The sequence below is a fragment of the Telopea speciosissima genome, chromosome 8, assembly GCF_018873765.1.
Source record: "Telopea speciosissima isolate NSW1024214 ecotype Mountain lineage chromosome 8, Tspe_v1, whole genome shotgun sequence".
NCBI classification, from domain to species: Eukaryota; Viridiplantae; Streptophyta; class Magnoliopsida; order Proteales; family Proteaceae; genus Telopea; species Telopea speciosissima.
The window spans coordinates 1088662-1113374 of record NC_057923.1 but is presented as its reverse complement, the minus strand read 5'-3'; the positions used below and the strand labels follow the sequence as shown (position 1 = coordinate 1113374).

The window sequence follows — 24713 nt, the reverse complement described above, 5'->3', positions numbered from 1 at the left end:
TTACAAATAGACTAAACTAGGCGATGTGGGAGTAAAACCCACATTGCCGACTGTACCTAATAACATAATAAATAAACTAACCCCAAAACGACCAGAATACGCCCACGGTATTCTGGATTACATATTCCAACACTCCCCCTCAAGCTGGATCGTACAAATAAGAGAAGAAAGAAGATCCAACTTGAACTAAAGAAAAAAGAACTCCTAATAACACTAACACTCCCCCTCAAGTTGGCGTATACAAGGTATTAATGCCCAACTTGAACAAAATGGGAAAAAACTAAGTTGCAGCAGAATCCAGTTTGACATATGAATGCAGCTCCCAAATAAACCTTCAAGAACTTGAAAAAATAGATCTTCAAAACTTGGACAGACATGATCAGCAAACCGGGACTGGAATGTCTTCCAAAAAAGGTAGCTTTCAACGATCTTCAATAGCTATCCAGTGATGAATCTCGATTGTCATAGTAACTTAGAATCTTAAAGTGAAATAACTAGAAGCGTAGCAATAAAACAAACTGAATCGAGCAAATGAAAAATATCGTATCAACCCAACGAAAGTCCTCGGATAGGCAATAACCAAATATCTTCAATACTTCAATCTCCCCCTTACGGCAAACTCAACCCAATAACGAAGGATACCCAATGACAATGGTGGAGAAAACTGATCTTCTATGTTTTGCATCGATGTTCCTGCAAGTTCTGCATTCTGCAATGTCTGCAGATGTACTGTACATAATCCCCCCCTCACGTGTAGTACACATGGACATAACAGAGATGATGTAAGAGATAGAGCAAAAACATAATATTCCAGAATTTTCCAAGAGGTGCTAAGGGTAATGGAAAAGGAAGAAATGGCAAATTAGAGAATACCATTATCGTCCAAAGTGGTTATGGGTATATGCCTAAGGTATGGGATATGAAGGGAATAAGAATTATTGAAAGGGAATGGTGTTGGAAAAAAAGGATGGCATGGCTGTAATTTGGTGAAAATCCACTTTTAAATACAATCCAAGCCAAAGGGCAAACTAGTAATAAATCAGAATTTTCAAGGGTCAATTGGGTAGTCAAATAGGGGAATGGTAGAACTGTAAATAACACAAAGTTGAAAAAGGGATGGCATTCTGGTAAATATGGGGAACAGTATAGGATTCCTTTGAAAGAAACAAAAAAGGCCATAGGGTCAAGGAGCAAATAAGTTCACAAAGTAAGGGCAAAGCTGGAAACTCAAATAAGGTAATGATGGCACATGATGACATGAAAATTTGGAGAATGGCTTAAGTGGAATAAACAGAGAAAGGAGGGGTAATATATGAAACTAGATAAAGTAATGATGACATAGGGTACTATTGGAGTAGTTGTCTTCACGTGAAACAAAGGGGTATGAATGGAAATCCAAAATAAAGCTAACCAAGATGAAGAGATATCGTGGGCAGAAGGTCTTCTTCAACCTCACGACACAAACAAAGGTGGAGAAAGTCACGGAACCAGACCTGGTTCGAAGGGAATATCGCAACAAATAGGGCTTTTTCAACCTGAAATATTGGGAAATACTTCGTAATCTTCAGGCCTCTTCTACTGTGAGAGAAGGAAGCATAGTCACCTTCAACCTTTGGCCACATCCGAAACCAGAAACGAAACCAGACTTGACTTCGAAGAAGAAAATTTCCTCACCTTTGATCTGTTTGATCCTAAATTTCAGGCAAGGCTTTGTAACACATAGGCCTCTCAAGATCCCCCAAGGACAGTCCCTGATTTTAGGTGTTATGCCGACAAAGTGTGGCTGAAACAAGTTGGGGCGATAATCTGAGAACCAGACCTGATTTGGTTTCGATTCTCACTGTAGGAGCATCAACAGGAGCCAAGATTCTAGAGTTTCAGTCGCCCTTTGGGAGAGAACAACCACACAAAATTGCAGGAGGGAAGGAAGTTTTCTGCAATGGCCATCGACTCCCTCTCCACAACTAGATAGCACACATAATCCCCATTCGATTAAGTGAGACCTTCGATTCAGTGGAAGAAAACTAGCAGAGCCAGCAGAAACCCTCTTCTCATAATCGAGAGACAGGAAGACAAAAAAGGCACGGTGAAGCAGTATATAGTCTTCTTCCTCCGGCAGTTGTACAACGGAAATACTTCAACATGCGGTGGAAATCGAGTGGAACCCATTCTACTAGCGACATCAAATCGAGAGAAACCCTTAAGGCAAGAACTCGTCTATCTCCAACCGTCATTGAATGAAAAAACGAAGCATAACGAGAAAATTTTTCAGAATGAAACCGCAAGCCTTCAATGTATAACCACACGATTTCCAAATAAATAAAATTAAAAGGATGAAACAAGTAGGAAACCCTAGTTCTTCTTTTCTTTCTATGAACTAGGGTTTCTCCATACATCGGAGAACCTTGAAACGACTCTCAAAACTGTAAATCTTGGAGAGAATCAATCACTGGTTACAACAGCTCTAATACCATGTAGAATACCTAGGACCTGTAACCAGTAACTCTAGAGATAAGAAAAGAGAGAAGAGAGGATGGAAATTGTAAAATACTTGAATTAATTAATTGATAGGTAAGCCCCTCAATTTATAATAGAGGGGAAATTACACATAGACTAAACTAGGCGATGTGGGAGTAAAACCCACATTGCCGACTGTACCTAATAACATAATAAATAAACTAACCCCAAAACGACCAGAATACCCCCACGGTATTCTGGATTACATATTCCAACAAATAGTTAAAAAATTAAATTCCAAAAGGAAAAAAGTCAACCCCCCAGTTCAAGAACAAAAACTGAATTTTCGACGGTAGGTGCAATTTTCAACTTTCTAATGCTGGGGTTTTTCTCAAATCTAAAAATTTCATAAATCTTAATATGGTAAAACATTGCTAAAAACCAAAAGTGCGGTAAAATATTCATTTGTTTCGATGTCCAAAAAAATATTTTCATTCAGAGCGATTTAGACAGCATTCGCGGCACACCAAATTTAGTTTGATTGGTACATAACTCCTTCAATATAAATCAGATTTATGCCATCTTGGACTTGTTGAAAGCTTTCTTGAAAGAGGGGTATGCCTTGTAGTTGAGTTAGTTAGCATCTGTAGAAGCCTTGGTGACCTCTATGATTTTGATTGCACCTTTAGTCATTTAAATGGATAGTGGACCCCATTATTGAGTATAAGTTGTCAATATGCTAAATTTTAAATTTGAATCCTTTTAAGATTTTCACTGCATTGTTAGTGTGGAAGAATCATGGAGTGTTGGGGGGGGGGGGGGAGGGGTGGAACCTTGACTGCTTTAAGGTATGCATTAATTTCAAAACCCATCCTCCACCCTTAACTTTTGTACCCACCAGAGTTGTGCATGGATGTTGCAATATTTATATTATGGGGCCAGATGCCTGCTATTGGGGTTCTGGGATCAATATTACAATTCTCAGTCTCAAAAATTTCAAGCAAAGTGAACCCAAACGTGTATAAAATAGAATTTTATTGTTTCTTTGAGCATATGATGGTTAGAAAAATATTGTTGAAGAAATAAGATTATTTGAAGGAAAATGGGGAGGATTTTTTATCAACTAGTTTGTGGTTATAGCGACTCAATTTTTCATAAACTTTGAACCTATAACAAAATGTTGCCTGGTCTACAGTGTCTAAATTAATGGTTGCACAGAACTTTTCTTGCATCTTTAATGCATAGATGACAACATCTTAAGTAAAGATGGTGCACCTCCTGCATTTGTGTTGTGCATGTAGAAATCCTTATTGGTTGCAGAAGGTGCAGTTATGTTTTTTCTCCCTTGGTTCTCTGTCATTGGTGTCATGCTATTATGCTAAGTGATATTTTTTCTTCACACTCTCTACTAGGTTGCATGTTTATGGCTTGTGTGAAGTGAAGGTCTCAGGGGATGGAAATTGTCAGGTCCGAATGCTTGCAACTAACTGAAGTCAGTTTGTGGCATACACTGCATTTATTAATTTGTTGTATTTTATAGACAATTTATTGCTTTCCTAATTTTTTAGTTCCGTGCACTTTCGGATCAAATGTACAAGTCTCCTGAGCATCACAAGTATGTTCGGAAAGAGGTTATAAAGCAGGTAGTTTGTTTCTTTTTCTTCTGCTTGATGCTGATAACGTATTCCTCTAGATTTTTTTTCTTTGGTCTTCTATGACAGTGAAATGGGACTTTTGATCAGCATTTCACATTTTAAATAGCTCCAGTGGATGGCTGCTTTTCCCGAGTTTGTATTTGAGCAACGTGTAAAATTGCCTTCCTAAAAACTGAAAAACCTGGTCCAAAGTCCAAACTAATAGAAGGAAAGATATTTAAGAAGATAATATCACTTGAGGAAGTTCACATTGTATCGATTCCTAAATTCCGAAACATTTGGTTATGATGTTGGTTCTTGGTTCAATTTAAAAAAAAAAAATAGTCCTCTTCAAGTTTATCATCTAAGCTTTAAAGTGGGGGTTGTAAGGTTTGCCTATTTAAAATTTCAAAGAACTCTATGGGTTTGATTTCCATAAACTTGTCCATATTCCATGAATTGAAAATGTGGAGAAGTGGGTATTCTTTTTTTATTTTCTGAATTTTAAAGCTTTTTGGTATTTCCAATGGAATGGGTTACTTTGTCTTCTTCTAATTTCACATGGATTTAGTAAATTAATACATATATGAGTGTAGGTGTGATGAGGTGTTGTTCAATGTCTGTGATGACTTAAAAACTATGGGATTATAAACAAAAGTGGATTCTGAGGGAACACAGTAGTCTGTGACAAGGGGAGCCAGTTCAGATAGTTTGCCTTGTGTGATGAGAATTAACAAATTTACACTCAAAAGGAAGGATATGGTGCATATTAGAGCTGTCAAAAGGACAAGGGATGGCAATAAATGATTCGCACTAAAATGGTGGGAAAATTTTTGTGTTTATCTGTTAGTAGAAAACATGGTCTTATCTGAGGGAGGTGATAAAAGGAGGGTATTCGCAATTGGCAACCATATTAAACAAAGGTAGCTTGCTTCCCTATCATGAATGGTTTATGTCGATTCTTTGACGTATACCTCATGATGGGACCTTTGATCAAACATTACCATTGCGAAACCTAGTGGGTTGTCGACAGCCTATTGATTGGTATGGTAACAAGGTTCACATACTTTTCCTCACATAGTACCATACATCAAAGTGTATGCGATCTGTCCCGCTGGCATAAAGGCGCGGATCCATCTTTATAGGCTTCTAGGAGTGAAAGAGCTTCCCCAAGCAAGATAGTCTTTATTATAAAAACAGAAAGCAATCTGCCGTACTCACCAAATTGATTACAGGCTGCCACTCTCAGTTACCGGCTTAGTGTGAAATGGTGGAAGGGGTCTCTAAATCAACCCCAAGTAGTTGGATAAGTCTTTAGAGCTGTAGTCATAACAAGAATCTAGTCTACTCCTAAATTAAATCTTCTTTCAACATGTTAAGAATTTGATTGCAATATTGTAAATGTGGGCTGGAATTTCACTTTTGAAGGGGGGGGGGTGTTCCATTATATCTTTAAGAAATATTCATAAGATTACATAATTTTGCTGATATTTTGGTGGTATATTGGCTCTGTTTGCAAATTATGGTTGAAATTGTTGAATTATATTTTCAAGAAAAAACTGAGAAATATAATCAGAGAGGGAATTGTTGTGTCTAGATGTTCCATTTAAATTTTCATGAATAGGAGCTAAGTTTTAGAATGAATTGATCATTTGCTACGGCAATAATAAAATGAAATTAGAAGATGGAATGTTACTTGTTATCCTATTTATAGATACGTTTGATGAAATATATTGTTATTACAAATATTAAAAATATAATAATTGTGAATAAGCATTTCAGTATTTCAGGTAATTCAGTAAAAATGCAAATGGCTAATGTAATACATATGCAAGTGTATTTACATATGATTGTTTAAGTGGGAGTACTGGTTCAGTTAACATAAACACTAAAAAGTTTTGGATAAATTAATTAACATGTAATTTTGAGCACATGCACGTCTATTTGATTTATTGTGGTTACATATGATAGAAATATAATTAATAGGACAAAAGAATTATCAGCTGATAAAGGATTTTGCATATTAAATAAAGGGGCGCTGTTCTCTGTGCAGCAGCGCAGGCTGCTCCTAGGCACATGGGGGTGGGCGCAATGACCACTCTGCCCTCCTGAGTGGCAGGCCCATGTGCCTGGGCGCAGCCTGCGCTGCAGCACAGAGAACATTCTCCTTTAAATAAAATAATGAACGGAGATGGCGTTTAGGCAGATGGAGACATACCTTGTGTTATTTTTTGTCCATGATGTTTAATTTTATTATGTTTAACATTTGTATATTTTGGAGGACTGAAATTACCAACAAACTATAAATTAGAAACCTTGTCATTGAGCACTTGTACTAAATTTCCAGTTGTTTTTAACTCCAACCATCCAAAATTTAGTCTAATAGTTGTTTGCAGTTGTTTGCTTACCCCTTTAAAAACAGAAATTTCCAGTGAAGTTTTAGGGAAATTTATTGAAATTGCATTTTAATATCTGAATTTCTTTTCAATAAATTTTCCTGTTCCAGCTTAAAGACAACCGTTCTTTGTATGAAGGCTATGTCCCCATGAAGTACAAACACTATTACAAGAAAATGGCAAAGTAAGAACTAATAGCTATTACTTCGATCAATTTATGCATTAAGGCCGTACATCTTTGATGCATTTGTTATATGATTGAGTAGTTATAACTTCATAATGTGAAAACCTGCAAAAAAAAAAAATTTGAACTTTTGGAACCTGAGTGATTTCAGGTTTTGGTTCAATATTTCCCATGCTAACCTCAAGCTATGGGCAGCTTCACATCTTTTTCCTGTGCTTGCATTCTGGTTTGATGGCCTGCGGAGCCTCTCTCTGTCTTAGGCCGAATCCCAGGTAAGAATTCCATTTTATATGTATATATGTTGTATTTCTAATTAATTAGTGTATTAGGGGCATAATAGTAATTTTTACCTTGTGGGACCCCGCATCAAAGCTACCTGTGTCGGGTCTGCTGGCTAGACAGGCTGCAGGACCTCTCCCTTAATTAAACTCAATGTAAGTATAATTTAAATGTATTTTTAAAGTGTTATGTTCAACCAATTAGACTTAGAGGGGTATTTTGGTCAATTTGCCTCTGTGGGACCTACATCCCCAGTGGAAAATCCAATTCCTAATATTTACCCGTGTTCGGATTGTCCCTGATGTCTTATGATATCATTATATAATTAGAATAATGAAATAGGTACGAAATCCTAATTAAAATCTGTTTTAAGAATCTTTTTTAGAATCTGATTTTTAACTTAGCTAAACAAACAGCCCCTTAACTTAAGCACTATATATATAGAACTTATTTCCAAATTCACTATTCACATATCTAAACTAAAGGGAAATCGTTTCAGCCTTGGTACCTTAGAGAAGAAGAAAGGAAAGTGGGAGAAAGAGAAGGAAAAGAAGGAAAAAAAAGAATCACCTTGGAGCCTTTCATCTTGGTATTGGCTTGGGAGCTTGAAGATATCCATTAGAGACCTTGGAAACTTAGAAGCAAACTGCCATCTACTAATTCTTATTGCAGAATTTGAGTAAGTTAATCAAATACTGCTGTATCCATCCTCTTCTTCCCTAATTTCTTCTTTAAGTTCAGTCCTAACTGATTCAGCCATTAAAGCTTTAAAAACTAAGCTTTATTAACTAAAATTCTACCTGTACCCTACTGTTTTGGTGATTGTTTAGATTCAGCTGTACCTAATTTATTGTAAATCACATCTTTGAACCAATTTCAAGTTCTATTATCCAATTGATTGAACTCTTTGAGTTTAATTATCTTTCCCCAAATTAATTGTGATTTTTTTTTTTAAGTTAACCTGAAATTTGTATTGACCCACCTTAGTTTAAGTCCAAAACCTGAAATTAAACCTTTGCATGTCAAGATCCAGCCTTATTTCTCCAATTTCCCATCTTAATCTTCTCAATTTCAGTCCCAATTCTGCCCTAATTTGGTTCCTGCCGTTAAAGCATAGGAACCAAGCTTTAATTACTTAATTTCAGCTTATGTAATTTCTGTTTTGAACCAATTAATGGTTCAGTTGTGACTAAAACCTAATTCCCCATTTTAGGAACTCAAATTCAGGTTTAATTGTTCAAGTTATAGAACCCTAGTTTGCCAATTTGGGTTTATTTGTTAAAATCCCCAATTTTATGTTAGGTTTTGAAATTAAAGAAAGTTGCAGTTTAACCCACCTTAATTATGGTTTGAAACAAAAAAATTAGGACTGTGCATGTTAAGATCTGCCTATTTTAAGCAAAACCCCCAATTCTGGGACTTAAACCGGATGCAAAACTAGGATTTGAACCGGTCGACCGGTTCAGGTGTCCTGTGAATCCGGTTCAACCAAAATGGATCAAAATACCCTTGACCCCTTGGATTGACCCTTGGCTGTATTCTGACCCCAAAACTTGGTGTTTCTCTGCTGTTTTAGGACTGTTTCAACCTGTTCTTCACTGATCTTGTCTGTGTTGCTGGGATCTTTGGTGGGTAATTGTTAATATCTGATCTACAGATTCGGGTAAGGGAATTATGATTTTAATTTTGGAGTGTTTATTATTTTAATTTGTTATTATTCTAATTGTCATGTCTTGCATCATCAAAATTATCCTGTTCATATAGTTTGTTAGCTTTTATTTACTGCATTAGAATCTGCATGTGAATTAGGTTGCATTGGCATCTTGCATTTGCATTGATATTTACTTGTTACTGATGATTATTATTAGAGAAGTAATGTTCTATTTAAATTTAGTTATTCATATATGTGCTATCATGCATAGATTGCACTGGGCTAGGCTGTTTATCATAACCCAGTACTACGCCCCTTACCAACAAGGGGTAAGGTGTTGGACAACCCGTGGTACAGCCGAAGGGTATGCCGGGGTACCATTCACTGTCCCATGTTAGCGTGTGTACTCTGCTGTGGGAATAAACAATAGGGTTGGTCATTGAGGATTTGTTGGGTTAGCTGCCTGGTGATATGCTTTCCTGGCGGGTCCTCACCGTGGTAGAATGGTTTCGCTCAGGTGACCGACGTCTGGAGCTGCCTGGTGTCATGCTTTCCGGTTGGTCATTGGGGGTCTGTTGGGTTAGCTGCCTTGTGTCATGCTTTCTTGGCTGGTTCTCTTCGAGGTTAGCATCTACCACAGTAGTACTTATACCCCATGTGACTTAGTATCCATGTTAGGACATGCTACTTAGGACATTCATCATAATTGCTGTGATATGTTTTGCATGCATTCCTTTACTGGGCTCACTTGAGAGCTCACCCCTGTGGATATCCTTATTTTTCAGGTGATTTAGTTACTTCTAATATTGGATTTACAGCGCTGGAGTTTGTAAGCGCACGATACTTCGTGCGCATGTGATGATTGCGCATCCTCTTGATCTTGGCCTGGCAGTTCAGGCTATCTCTCTACTCTTTTATGCTTATAAACATTTTAGTATAATTCTTGTATAGTGTTACTTTGTGGTACTTTTGAGATCTGTATAGCTGTAACACAAGTTAATTCATCTATATAAATGAATATCACTTAGACTTCCTTATAACTGTCTTATTGCTATATTTAATTGTTTCCGCTACCTCTGATTACTGTATTTGTGAGATATGATTGTGAATAGAGTACTGCACTTGCGATCCTGGGGGGGTTGGTTGGATGTCAGAGACATCCTGTCACACCTGGCCCTTAAGTACCTGGCCGGGGTGTGACACATAATGTGATGATGCATGAGATCTCTGTTTCCAGGACTAATTGCTTCTGTCCTGCAGATCTGGTGTATGGGGAGACCATCTTACCCTACAAGCAGCTGCTGATAAGGTACAGTTACTTGTTCCAGATGTTTTAAATGACTTTATTGCAATGTCTCCATTTTTAAAGTTGTACTATGGGATATATAATGTAGGAATGGGTATTTTAGTCATCGTATTCGCAGCTTATCTAATTAAGATTGAGCTCTTTAGTGCCACAATGGGCCCATGATCAGTTACTAGAGTTGAACGCTGAAATCACCCTGCAGATTGAAAGATTTCAATTAGAAGAAAGGAACTTGAGATGTGAGAGAGAGAGAGAGTGCAACATCTTGTGGGGCTTCTGATGCGTCGGGTTCCTCTCCAATGAGGAATCCACCCAATGAGTGCCCAATGAGACATCCGATGGCTGGGCTGGCTGACACACATCCCGACGTGCGCTCGGAGATGTGTGCCAGCCGTCAGATGCCTCATTGGCACTCCCTGGGCGGCGGGCTCATTGGAGATGAGCTGGATCCGCTTCTGATAAGCAGCAGCTCACAAATTTTATTTTCTATTAAACTGGTTCAACCGTGTGGCTGTATCCATACATTTAAAGACTTCTTAGGGAAACCAGGTTGGGGTAGGGGAAGGCTGCTTCATGGAATGAACTTGGACATTCTGACTACAGCTCTTTGTACAATTTAACTAATTAAAACAAGAGTCTTAAGTTCCGAAATAATAGTCCCACATGATCATTCTACCAAAAGCCTCCTAATAATAAAAAAGAAACAGAGTTTAAATGTTCTATCCCATTGCAGTCCCTTGTGCTGACCAAAAATTGAGGGCTTGAACTGGGCTTCAGCCTTCAAATGGGTTTATGCCTATTTAGATTTGAGTCACTGAAGTAATTTTGCATCACCCACCTAGCTTTTCTCCCAAATGACACTATCCTATTCATGATTCAAAGATGACATTCTCTGCAATAGAAACTTTCCTGAGTCATGGGGATATAATCCGTAAAATTTTGCAAAAATTTCATTCTCTGTTGTTTCTGGATGTGGGAATCTAATGTGTTCCTTGTGCATGGATATCCTAATCATTGTTTTAGTGGATTCTTCAGATGTTTCAATTCTATCATAGATATACGACCCAGATGCTTTTTGACTTGGAGACATGAATTTGTTTTGATCATAATTTCACATGCTGGTTTTGTTATGTTTTCAACCTAGAACTGCGTTGGACCTTACTTTTTAGCATGCGTTTGAATGTTGTCTGTTTGTCTGCAGTTTGTGGTGAAGATATGTCTCCTAACTTCATTCAGAGATACCTGCTTTATTGAAATTATGCCCCTGAACCAGGCTCCTTGGCAAGGTAAAACTGAATAAGTCATTAACATTTTAAGAGAATTGTTGGATTTGGGTTTTTTAACCACCCCCCCCCCCTTTTTCCAATCCCTGATTTATTTTTTTTCTTCTTTTCCCTTTTTTTTTTTTTTGGCGGGGGGGGGGGGACCTCAGGGGAGAGGAGGTAAGTTGTTTAATATGCATTGCCAAGAGCTAGAATCTGGTGAATGTGATGTGCAGGCTGCTTTTATGGTTATGGATAATGTGGCAGCAGCATTTGTTAGCCACTCAGCCGATCATGTATATAGTTATCAGGCATATGATAATATGTTATGTTCACTACTTACTTTTGCACTTACCTTAACTTGGCGTACGGTTGTGCATCTGGCAGTTTTGCAAAGGAGTGCAACTCCCTATGGATTTTGACCATTGATATAGATTTGAGTGTATTGTGACCATTTGAAGGTGTTTGCCCGTGTTACTGGCAACTGGGTAGGAAATCAGTAGCAGGTCAATAGTCTTCTTGAATGGTGAAGACAAGGTTCATTGCTTCCATGCCTTCCACTTTTCCTCTGTCTATCATGATAGATATTCACTTAACATCATGTGGCAGGGTTGTATTAATGCTCTCAACTACTCTAATTGTTAAGCTCCCAAAGACTAGACCAAATGGACCCAAGAAGCCATAGCTAGCAGACCACTAAACCATATTCTCCTAGGGGGATCAGCACATTTGAGAAAGGTGAACCCAACTTCTGAAAATCCTAGATGTTCACAGCTCGTCCCACGTTTACAATGCAAGGTTTCTCAGATTTTTATCAGTGTTGGAGGCAACTATGATGGCACCTGATGTACTCATTATAAATTTATCCAATATTTGGGTCTTCCGATCTCCAGAGCAAAAGAAAGTTCACTTCCTGCAACTTTCTTTTACAAAGAAAGTTCACTTCCTGCAAATGGACCCAAGAGCAAAAGAAAGTTGCAGAATAAAAATTACCAAATGGGCTTTTCCCTCTCTATTGTAAGATTTGATTATATCAAATTCCACTTTGTAGTTTGGTATATCTCTTTTCCAATTCTACCCTCCTACTCGCGGACCTGTTCTCCCCAAAAGTGATTGAATGCTGAAATTTTGACCTTGTATTTCAGATAATCAAAACAGGAGCAGGATGCACACTCCTTTGGAAAACCACCGGTTGTGCATCATTACACTCTTAACCAACCACTGTCACTGTTATGGTCGGACCATCTGTAAATTGTGAAGCTACAGTACTTCGTGATCTGTTTGCAATTTGGTTATTATTTGAGGTCTTATATTTGTTACTAACCAGGGAGGAGCAAAACTGTCTACAACAACATCATAGCCTTATCCCAACTAAATGGGGTCAAACACATGAATCCTTGCTCTCCAATCAGCTCTATTTGAAGTCATACATGATATGAGGCCTAAGCTAAGCATGTCTTTTCTCACCACTTCTCCTGTGGTTATTTTAGGTCTGCCCCTGTCTCTTCTAGTTTCCTTAATCTGAATCAAATCACTCTTCCACACTAGGGCATCCCAAGGCCTCCATTGAACATGACCATCTACCTCAAATGACTCTCTCGAAGCTTATCACGAATTAGATCTACTCCCAACCCAGCTCTAATATGGTCATTTCTTACTTCATGTTTCCTAGTTTCGCCACACATCCATCTCAACATTCTCATCTCCGCTACATTTAGTGTATCTATATGACACCTCTTAACTACCCAACATTCCACACCATACATCATAGTCGGTCGTATGACAATCCTATAAAATTTTCATTCAAGCTTTGAAGAATACGCTGATCACACAGTATTCCGGATGCACCTGTCCACTTCATCCATTTTATTTTAATTCTCTGGGCAATATCACCCTCTATATCACTTCTTTATTAACGATTGAGCCAAAATATCTAAATAATCACTTTGTGGAATCTCCCTCTCATCAATATTCACCACCTCATTAATCGTCCTAGTGTGACTAAAGTTACACACCATATATTCCGTAAAGACCTTTTGATTCCAATGTTGATCTCCTTTGCTTGAACTTGGCGTTAATCTTTGCTTTTGTCTCAACTACTAACACAATATCACATCCGCAAAAGGTATACACAACGGAACCTCATCTTGTATGCCTCTGGTTAAATCGTCCACGATAAGCACAAACAAATAAGGGCTCAACTCATGACTCAGATGGGGTGCCCTGTGGCCTTTGTTCACTAGATTAGCTCTTGCATCTCTTCCCCAAAGTTCTCAGTCTTGGTCAATGGCAGCCCGACAGGATACTTTGGAGCTACTGTGGGGATTCGGCAAGGCTGCCCTCTCTCCCTTTACTTGTTCAGTATTGCCATAGAAATCCTCTCCAGACAGATCCAGTTTTGTACTGACCAGCAGCTCATCACTCCTATTCCCAAGTGTAAAGCCCTCAAGCTCACTCACTTGGCATTCGCTGATGACTTGATGATATTCTCTAAGGCATCGATTGCCTCCTTAGAGTCTATCGTGCTTTGTCTCCAGCACTTCAAAGAACTCTCGGGTCTTCGCATCAACCCGTCCAAGTCCCTCATCTTCTTTGCTAGAATTTCAAAGATTGACAAAGCTGCCTTCCTAGCCTTATCAGGGTTCCTCTAGAACCATTTACTCCTCGGGCCTTCATAGGCTTTCTTTGGTTGCTGATATTTTTGATCATAATGGTTGGGCTCCTCCCCTCTCTGGCCCTACCCTTACTTCTATCTGGAATGAGCTCCACTCTGTCACTAGAAGGTCTGCATCAAAAGGTGACTGTGTTTCATGGTCATCAAACAGCTCTTGCTCCTTCTCCTCCAAGGTAGCTTGGAATTTTGTTCGAGTGAAAGGCCCTTTGGTTCCTTGGCATAAGCTTCTTTGGTTCAAGCATCACATTCCTAGACACTGCTTCACAGCCTGGAGAGTCTTCAACAACTGTCTCCCAACGCAAGCTTTTCTTCGTAGCCGCCAGATCTTAGTCTCCCGTGCTTGCTGCCTCTGCTGGAACAATGATGAAGACTTGAACCATCTTTTCTTTGGGTGCCCTACTGCAGTTGCCATCTGGATGGGTGTTCTCCTCAAATGCTGGCTTGCTCGCAGAAGAATCCTCCCCTTCTCTAGAGAATGGATTTGGATTGATATGACCTTTGCTGGCTCCTCTCCTTGTGACTCGGTTGGGAAGATGGCGTTCTGTGCTACTCTCAATCATATTTAGATGGAGCGCAATTTGAGAAAATGGACCTCCAACTCTCGATCTTACCAGAAGATTTGGGATTCCATTTCTTTTGAAATTAAAGCAAAGTTATCTTTTGTTCCCCCCTCTTCTTGTATTGACACCCCTAGGAACAGGACCATTGTTCAATCCTGGGGTCTCTCTATTGTTTCTTTGGTTGCTCCGGCCTCCTCTAGCTAATGTTTAGGCTGGCTGGTTTGGCTTCCCCCCTTTGGGGCTCTTTGTAATTCTTCTTTCTCCTCTCTTTTGGTAATGAAATTTCTATTCAACCCCCCCCCCTCAAAAAAAAAGGGCTTAAGGCTGATCCTTGATGTAACCCAATTATAATTGGGAATTCACTACCTTGACGCTCCACCGTTCTTACGGTAGTCACTACCATCATACAGATCTTTAATTATGTCCACATATTTACATGACACCCTTCTCTTCTCTAGTATATTCTAGACTGATTCTCTAGGTACTTTGTCGTAAGCCTTTTTTAGGTTAATAAAGACTATATGAAGATCCCTCTTGTCCTCTCTTGACGCAAAAGGAAACCGGGGGGGTTTAGATCTCGTTCCAACGATGACGAACTTGAATCCACAAGTAGGGAAAATGGAGAACTTTCTTCTGTTCAAAATTCAAACTGATTACAAAAGAGCATTAGAAGCTCTAATAGAGAGAGGCTTGCTTACAGAAGAAGAAAACAAAATTCAAAATCAAAATTCAAATTTTGAAACTTTGGTGGACTGTTTTGCCTTCGAAACGAGCAAAAAGGCCAAAAAGCGCAGGCATCAACTCCGAAGGCTCTTACCCCTGTAGAGCTCATATAGATCTTCGATTTGATATGTATTTCAACCCATAACGCTTAATATCTCCGACCAATCCGGGTGGACTTCTATTGGTTCAATTGGTTTAGGAACTCATCCGATATTTCCTCTGCATCATCTCTATATCTTTCCACAAGTCTCCTAAGTAAGAAAATAGCTTACATCATGGATCTTCCTGGCATAAAACTAAATTGGTTGTCCAAAATTGTTGTTTTCTTTGTGAAACCCGCAAAAATTTGAACTTTTGCAACCTGTGTAATTTCAGGTTCTGGTTCAATCCCCATGCTAGCCTCTATGTTGTGGGTTGCCCCAGTTGAAAATTCAGACCAATCTCGAGACTTGCCTATAAAGGCATTCTGATCAGCCAATTAACTTAGTCTCTAATGAGTCTGAGGTATCTAGCGGAAGACAACACATTAGCTTGGCATGTTGGGTTGATAGCCTGCGGAACCTCACACTGTCTTTGGCCTATTGATGGGTAAGGATCCCATCTTGTTAGTATATATATTGTATATTTACTTAAAATGAGTTACAGGGGCAGAATAGTCATTTCCACTAGTAGGACCCACATCCACAGTGTGGAAATTAATTTCCCATGACCTGCCCTAGTTGACCCTCCTTAATTATGTCATATGACATTTAATAGATGACTTAAAGATATGTAATAATACATTTAATTCTATAAAATCAGGTTGGAGAATTAATTTTTTTTTAAAAACTGTTTTTATTTAACTAAGCAAACAAGCCTTAGTTAAGGCTTAGTATATAAACAAAACTTATCTCTAATTTCATTATCCTACCATCTAAAGAGACTGAAATCGTTCCAGCATAGACAGCCTTAGAGAAAAAGGGAGAAAAGAGAAGAAGAAGAAGGGAAAGGAGGGCTTACCTTGGAGTCTTTGATCTTGGAGTTGAGTTGGAAGCTTGGAGACCTCCATTAAAGACCTTGGAACATAAAAGCAAGGCTACCATCTATCAATTCCTACTGCTGTAACAGGTAGGCCATGAATCCCTGCTGTACTCTTCCCTTTCCTCTCTTTTCTCTTATCCCTAATTAGGTCTTAAACCCAATTCAACCTTTAAACCATAGATTAGCTTGGAAATTGACCAAACCTTATATATTACCCTTGAAATTAGACCAATTATGGTTCTGGTTGTGATGTAACCTGTATATTACATGTTAATTTTTCAATTCACAACTGAATTATGTAATCCATTAACCCTAGATTGATAAATTAGGTAAACTAATCAAAATCCCCAAATTAATGTATGATTTTGAGTTTAATATACACAAAACCACTTACCTATATTGGAATTACCCAAAAACCTGAAATTGGACCCATGCATGTGAAGATCCATGCATTTAGAACAAAACCCCCAAATCTGCCGGTCGACCGGTTGAGTCAGAGCTCGAATCCGGTTCACTATTTTGTGATGGTTTTGAACCTAATTGCTAGGGGTTTGACCTAGGGTTTCTTCTATGTCTAATTTATGTTATTTAATGTCTATATAGGGCTATTTTCTCTCTTTTTGGTGATGTCTATGTTGGAGTTTGGATCCCTGTTGTCTAGTTAGTTCTCCAACTCAGGTAAGGGGATGTTGACTTTAATTTCAGCGTGTTTGTGATATTTAATTTTGGTTTGTTATGGTTGCCATGTCATGCATCATACTAATAACATTAATCATGTATTTTTGTTAGCTTTAACTTCTTTGCATTAGATGTGCATGATTTTAGGTTGCATTTCCATATCGCATTTGCATTTATTACTTGATTCTTGGAATTTATTATGATGTTGATGTTATTGGACAGAATTATTGTATTATCTATTATGATTCATATGTCATCATGATAGTATGCATTGGGTTCGGATTGGCATGAACCCAGTGCTACGACCCTTACCAACAGAGGTGGAGGTGTTGGATAACCCGTGGTAGGTCCGGAGGGTAAATTCCGGAATGCCATTCACTGTCCCATGTTAGCGATCCGCTCCGCTGTAGGAACAAACAGTAGGGTTAGTCATTGGGGGTCTGTTAGGGTCTGATGAGTTCATGCCGGAACTGGCAGGTTTCCACCGTAGTAGAATGGTTTCACTCAGGTAGCCGACGTCTGGTTATGTGTTTCCGGGATCGAGGCTAGCATTCTATTGCAGTAGCACTTATACCTCATGAGACTTAGTATTGTTGCTAGAAGCATTCTTAGTTCTAGGTCATTCATCATGGACTATTTGCACTTGCTTGTGTGTTTCCCTTACTGGGCTCAGTGGAACTCACCCCCGTGGATATCCTTATTTTTCAGATGACTCGGTTACTTTTGGTGGTGGATTTGCGGTGCTGGAATATGAAGTGCACAATGCTTCGTGCGCACGTGACAATTGCGCATTCTCTTGATCTTGGCCTGACAGTCCAGGCTATCTCCCCACTCTTTTGTGTTTATAACACTTTTGTATAGTTATATTATGATTTTTGTATAGTTTTACCTTGTGGTATTTTTGAGAACTATATAGTTCTATCACAAGCTTTGTCCTTTATATAAATGAAATATCACTTAGACTTCTCTTACTACTGATGTTACCTCTATTATTTAAATTGTTTCCGCTGCCTCTGATTACTGTATTTGTGAGATATGTTTGTAAATAGGGTACTGTACTTGCGATCCTGGGGGATTGGTTGGAGACATCCAACCAGTCACACTTGGCCCTTATGAACCGGGCCGGGGTATGACATTCTTTCTCATGTGGATTTCAATAACTCTATCCCATAACTTCATCGTATGACTCAATAGTTTTATGCCTCTATAATTATTGCAGCTCTGAGTATGGCCTTTATTTTTGTAAAGCGGACCCACAATGCTTCTTCTCCATTTATCTGACATTTTCTTTGTAGTTATAATCTTGCTAGACAGTTTGGTTAACCAAGCTAAACCACAGATTCCTATGCTCTTCCACATTTCAATAGGATCAAAATTGTCTCTGTCAGAACTATGTATTTTTTTTTTACCTTTTGTTGTAAGAAACTCTTTATATTTTTATATTCACTTATGGGAAAGAGATCGCTGCCTGGGCCTCTAGAGCCTGCACACGCACGCTGGCCAATGGGAGCGCGTGCGCAAGTATCATCCTGTGCGAGATTTTCGCCTTTCCATGGGGGCACGTAGTACTTTCACGTGTTTTTGTGTCTAGGTGCAGGAGCCACGCTAGCCACACGACCAGGTAGCGTTCTTTTCCCCTTCTTTTATTTATTTAATTTCTTATTTATGCGTTTTACAAATGCCTTTAGGATCAAGAAATTGGCTGTTGAAACATTTTTGAGTCTGGGTGTTGTGTGTGCATGTATGTGTACATAAGCAAGTAAAATAACCAACTAAACGAAGCTTAAGCTAGGCCATATACTTGCCATATTTACATCTAGTTACTAGATTTAATTCTGAACAATGTGGTTATCTTTTTACTGATGCAGAGTTGTGGTTAAGTTTCTGGGAAATACATTACAATTCACTATATGAAATACGAGGTCAGTTCTGAAGTGATTCTTGATTTGTTGCATTTGGAATGAATAGTTGCGTTTGAAGTTCTTTAGAAACTGATTTGCCTGTTCTCCAGATGCTCCCATTCAGTGTAAGCCTAGGAGGAAATACTGGTTGTTCTAGGGCTCGGGATTGATTCTGTCCATGTTACATTTGGAGGTTGTGCATACACACTCTGTATAGTACCGCACCTTCTTTTTTTTTTAATGTATGTAGTTCATCCTGTAATTTGACCATATCTTTTCTCTGTATAAATCTGTTTGTTTTCTTGTTCAGGCCGTGTATAATTAATATTCAAAGATTTTTCCGCTAGTTCAGAAAATAGCTAGTGAGTTCTTATTTTAGTTTTTGGTTGGTTGGTTTTTTTTTTTTTTTTTTTGTGGGGGGGGGGGGGGGAAACAGTGCAAAAGTCCATTTAATCAAATGGGGGTTTATGTACTGGAGGAGGATAATCAAATGAGAATCCAGAGCATTACCAGTGGTGGTGGTGGTGGTGGTCCTCCGTTTTTATTCAAAGTGTGATCTAATCTTGATCTTGTTGGGTTTACTTAGTAACACAGATCTCAAAATTCATATGAAAGATGGTTTACTTGCTCTTCTTATGTTGGTCCAATAAGGTCCACAGTAACCCCCACATTATCAAATAATCAGAATGATTGAATCAGTAATACGTCTGTTAGGAGGGTACGGGTGTTGGAGAAGAAGTCCTTTTGTGTCATGACCAACCATATATAATCATATATATATATATATATATATAGAGAGAGAGAGAGAGAGATTATGGAAACTCAAGTCGCTTTAAAAAGTCTTGAGAGAGAAAGAGTACGTGACTGGTGGAGGTGGTTACTGCTATTTTAATGTTTGGATCCATCGATCGTATGTGTATGGACCCATTTTCTCTTTCCTTCTGATTATACTTTTTTTGCATAACTGCAAGTGGATGTTTTTAATGGATGGCATCTGGTATACACAGTAATTAATTGGTTAATTATACGTGATTGACGGCGAGGCACCCTCTGAGCAATGCTTAATTGCTTTACTATAATATATTATAGGGAAGAAAAAAAATCCCTGTCAGGCTGCATGGAGCTTGCACCAGACATAGGGTCCCCCACCCTCACCACTGTATGAAATAAAAAGGTCCCACATAATGAAACTCACTCACACATCATTTGGGTCCGTTCATTCCAGGGTTTTAAAACCTGGAATTGGGATCTGGATCAATCTAAAAACGGTGGGAATATGGGAAAAATATCAACTCAATTTGTTTGTTCTTCAATTTTCTTAATTTCTTTTAATAGTGTGGTGGACTCCACCCCGGGTAGTGTGTTCGGACAAGGGATAAGATGGTCATTTCTGCTCTTCTATTAGGGACAGGTAAATTGAGGAGATAAAAGATCCGAAAATACGCTAAAGAACCTTGTAATACCCATTACAGAATAATTGGCCCAAAAAACATTAGAAGCCTTTAGCGTACGCGGCCGGCGGTGGGGGGAAGGGGTGGGGTGGAGGAGACGTTTTTTCCTTGTTTTTTTTTTGGTTACAAAAAGGTTTGGCCAAAAGTGTTAATGGCATGAATTAATAAGTCCCTTCCCAGTTCCCAATCGTAACCAAATTCGCTTTTATTCTTACTTGATTTTGAATGATTTCTTCAAATTTACAGAGAGAACCAAACACGTTCTTTTTGAGGTGTTCTATCATAGACGAATTTGAATTTATGTAGGAGAGTGAGACTGAGACTGTGCGAGTCGGTGACATGTACTCGAAAGGAAAGGGAAAGGGAAAGGGAAAGGGTAAGGGGAAAAAAAGACGCATGATGCATACATATCATAAAAAGGCACAAAAGATGAGCTGAAGTGAAACGCCAAAGCCCCCGCGACAGGAACGAGACCCTTCCTGCCTTCCTTCCTTCAAAAAGAACTAGGCTTAATAAGATTAGATTGTTGCCTGCCTCTCTGCGGTTCAAATTTGTAAACCATGTGAACGAATCCATGGGAAGGCAAGGGAGGGGGGGGGGGGGCAGCGAGCCACAGGCATAGGCGTAGGCACTGGTCCATGTTAACAAACTAGGCGTTTGTGAGTTTGCGTTGGTACCAAACATCAATCTACAGTTCCACCAATAACCAGATTTTAGATTTCAATCCCCCTATGGGCCGACCGTGGCAAAGCAAACTTCCGTTCCGTGCATCATTGTGGTCCACACATTTTTGGATTTTGGTGGGCATTCCATTTTTTTCTTATAAATAAATAAAGGGAATATACAACCTCCAAATTGATGGAGGGGCCTACTCATCGGTCAATTCCTAGTGGAGTGGGCCTGTCGCTGTCCCCTCATCGTCTTGGGAGTTGAAGAGGACTGTTGTTGGAGAAATCCTAAGTTCCAATATGGAAGACTAACCTTCCTGGAATACTTACCTAGTAGTGGATTTGATATCGAATCGCTGGGAGAGTTTCTACGATTGAGTGATTGTGGCATTATGCCATTATGCCAAACAGCTAAAGTATGATTTGGGTCATGGGGGGTCGTCGGAGCTGAGCGTCCCCAACCGGAGCACCCACCCCGGGGCCCAGGGCCCAGGGCCCGGGGACTGGGACTACTCTGGGAGGGTAGGGTATCCCTCCTTAGAATGATGGTTGGACACTTGGACTTTAGGTGTGACCTTCCTTCCGTTGTAGGTCCCAATTAATTAATCAGATTCCAGCTAAAGCTAGCTGCTCCAAATCTAATCCTCCACAAAAAAGTGATACACATGTGCGTGCTCAGGTTGCCATTGTTGCAGACCGAACACGTGCCTTGCCATGCCGTGTGAGCCCAACATCATATCCCGGCCAAAAAAACTATATAATACACACACACATATACCTCTCTCTCTCTCTCCCCTCAATAATCCAATTTCATTGATGTGAGTTACCGTGTTAGTGTGGCCTAAACCTAATCGTGGGTGTTGGTTTAAAAGGGCACAACGCCCCGTGCCCACATTTATAAAACCAATGACTCTATCTATCTATCCCTCCCTCCTTAATTATAGGGAATACCTAATCTATTATATCTCACACAATATGACAACAAACGAAGAGAGCACCACCACCCTCGGATCGAATCCAATCCACCCCCTCCAGACTCCAGTCACCAGTCACCAGTGTCTCTATCTCCATGTGGCTACATTGGCTGGGCTGGCTATCCCTCACCTGTCATCTCAATTAACGCCACTACTCTTATCATCACCATTGCTTATTGCTTCATAGAGAACCTTTTTCTTCCTTCTACTTCACTTTTTTTTTTTTTCCCCTCTTTTTCCCATTCATTAATTATTTTCTCCTAATTTATCATCACTGTCAATGATCAGCCATGCATATTGATGACTGAATAAGTGCCACTTAAAAGTTTTGAAACCTATATAAAGTATCTAATTTATTGTCAATAAACTCTTAGTCACCAAACTATATATCTACACATTTTATTGAGATAATGGGATAGGTGCACTTAAATGTTAAAATGATTTTTTTTTTTTTTTTTTTTTTGTCTATAGTTCTAAACACTACTATAGGTTTGATAAGTTTATATTAAAGTTGGCCATTCACCATGCCAGGTGTGCTACTATTCCTCGATTTAACATGTCAAATTTTATAGTTTAATTCAATCATATCTCCAGTACATTGGCATACAACCCTTTTTATGTCAATGCACAGCTATGACCACTATTATGCACTCTTCTAAAGTTCTTAATTTTTAACTAAACCCCTAATTTTGTCACATGTCAAAATTTATTTGAGTGGAAATCTTATATGTGATTAGGGAATCTTAGTCAGGGTTTACCTATACATAGAATTTTAACTGTATTCCATGTATCACATGGTCAGTTTTTAGTACATCTCATCTTGATAATTTTATCCAGTGAAAATTTTGGCCTTGATTAAAACAAATTAATACAAAATTTAACAAGAAAGAATGATAGATTGAATTCTAGCGTGGATTTTGTTTGCTCAGTGGTCTATAAATTATGATGCTTCACTGAACTTAGAAATAGTTTACCCCCAAAAAAAAAAACTTAGAAACATATTCGAAATGGATTTTGTGCAAAATAATAACTTAAAATGTAAAATGTCAAATTCAACACCCACCATTCTTTGGGTTTTTTTTTCTCCTTAGATTTTTCTTCTTCATGAAGTATAGAAACTATTAAAAAATTTAGGTCAAGCATTTTACAAAGTATTATTTTGACAAAGGCCATTGTACATGAAAAATCAAGGCATCAATGGATGATGATGTATTAAATTATACATGAAAATGTAAATTTAAGATTAATAATTACTTGTCACAAAACTTTTAAAAAACCATCTCTCTCTCTTTTAAAGAATATGAAGTTGCATATATTTCTACTGCCTTAAATTGAAGAGAACATTTTTTACTACATTTGAACTCAATGAATTTTCTCTACACTTGCATTTTTATCACAATGTAATTGATGATTGACAATCTAACTATTTGATAGATATATAGGGATACCCCAATAAATATATATATATATATATATATATATATATATATATATATATATATATATATATATATATATATATATATATATATATCACTTGTCAAATTTGGTGAACTAGCTAGCTCAATTAGATGGCCCTCATCATGTATGGGCTTTCTCCGATCCATTAATTAATTATTTTTTTTCAGTGATTTTTGTTTAGCTGACTTAGTTTTGAATTTTTTGAAAATTTTCAAACCCACATAATTTCTAAGTTGGATGTGTAAAATTGGTTCAAAAAGTTAATTATAGTTAAATAATGATTAAGACAATTGTGATCACCAAATCTAAAACATCTCGCATGAATGCCCTCATTATTTAAAGCAAGATGAAAAACAAACAATTTGATCTTATTAGCTAGGGTGCAGCTCATCCTCTCAAGTCATTCAGACAGGTCTACTAATGAAGGAAAGCCATGGTATTTCAACGGCTACACTACTACACTCCCATCCTGACCCCTCCCTCCCTTTCATGTTTTATCGCATAGTCTATCCAGTTACCGAAGAGGATATGGGAAGTCTTTGATGACAAAAATTGAGTCAAGAATCCATCCATGGACCAGAGAGACAGAAAGGTTGGGACTTGGGAGTGGGGGCGTCTGCGTCGTGGTGTTACCTTTATTCCAGCACTCCCATGTGTCTAGCTCTCTCCTCCTTAACATAAGGGGACAGAGCTGTCTTTTTATATGAAGAGAAGAGAGATAGATTCATGGGAGTGCTGGCATAGGCCATTCTCGGGCAAAGAACTCTCTCCCTTAAATTAAATTACTAGGGATGGGATTTGGTCATTTGAGGGGAGTATCGTCGAGTCGAGTATGCTACTGTATACTGTATTCACTACTGTGTAATAGTAATAATAGTAGTAGTAGTAGTAGTATTCAGTCATTTCAATGTTTTCAAACGACTTTCTTACAAATTCAATATTCCGCTAGCTCATCCACTAGAAATCTGCCAAACAATCCAATTTGCAAAACAATAATTGAAACTCACCATGCATGAGAGTCTCTTATTAATTTGTGCTCTCTCTCTCTGTCTCTGTTTCTCTCTGTCTCTAGCTCTCTCTGATCGCCACTACTGCACAACCATAGCTTTAGCCTTTAATAATAAAATTATCTAATTTTTTGGATTGCCCAGAATAATAACCATAAAGACTATATATTAATTATGAATCTGTTTATGATCTATCTGTCTATGCATTTGTTTAAAATTTATTTTTAAAGAAAAAAAAAAAGGACAAAAAAAATAAAAGGGTACAGATTGCTTGCAGCCTTATAGGCCTTGCTCACAATAAATTCAGAAAAAGCTCTCTCTGTTCGTTCTACAAAAAGGGTTGGGTTTTGTATCCTCCTCCACTTCTCTAGGCCAAGATCCGGAGAAAGGTTCTTCTTCTCCACCCCCTTTCTGTTGTTTCTCTCTT

General features: G+C 38.4%; 1 protein-coding gene across 1 annotated transcript in view; it reads left to right on the top strand.

Annotated features, from left to right (window-relative positions):
* The window catches only part of LOC122670738 (OVARIAN TUMOR DOMAIN-containing deubiquitinating enzyme 12-like), a 35283-nt gene extending 16242 nt beyond the window's left edge, over positions 1-19041 (top strand). The window contains exons 3-9 of the mRNA XM_043867714.1: positions 3870-3924; positions 4026-4100; positions 6598-6671; positions 9862-9910; positions 11109-11193; positions 18693-18746; positions 18836-19041. Coding sequence (XP_043723649.1) covers positions 3870-3924; positions 4026-4100; positions 6598-6671; positions 9862-9910; positions 11109-11193; positions 18693-18746; positions 18836-18882 — 439 coding nt within the window. The 3' untranslated portion in view covers positions 18883-19041. The remainder of the gene's footprint in view (positions 1-3869; positions 3925-4025; positions 4101-6597; positions 6672-9861; positions 9911-11108; positions 11194-18692; positions 18747-18835) is intronic.
* The last annotated feature ends 5672 nt before the right edge of the window (positions 19042-24713 follow it).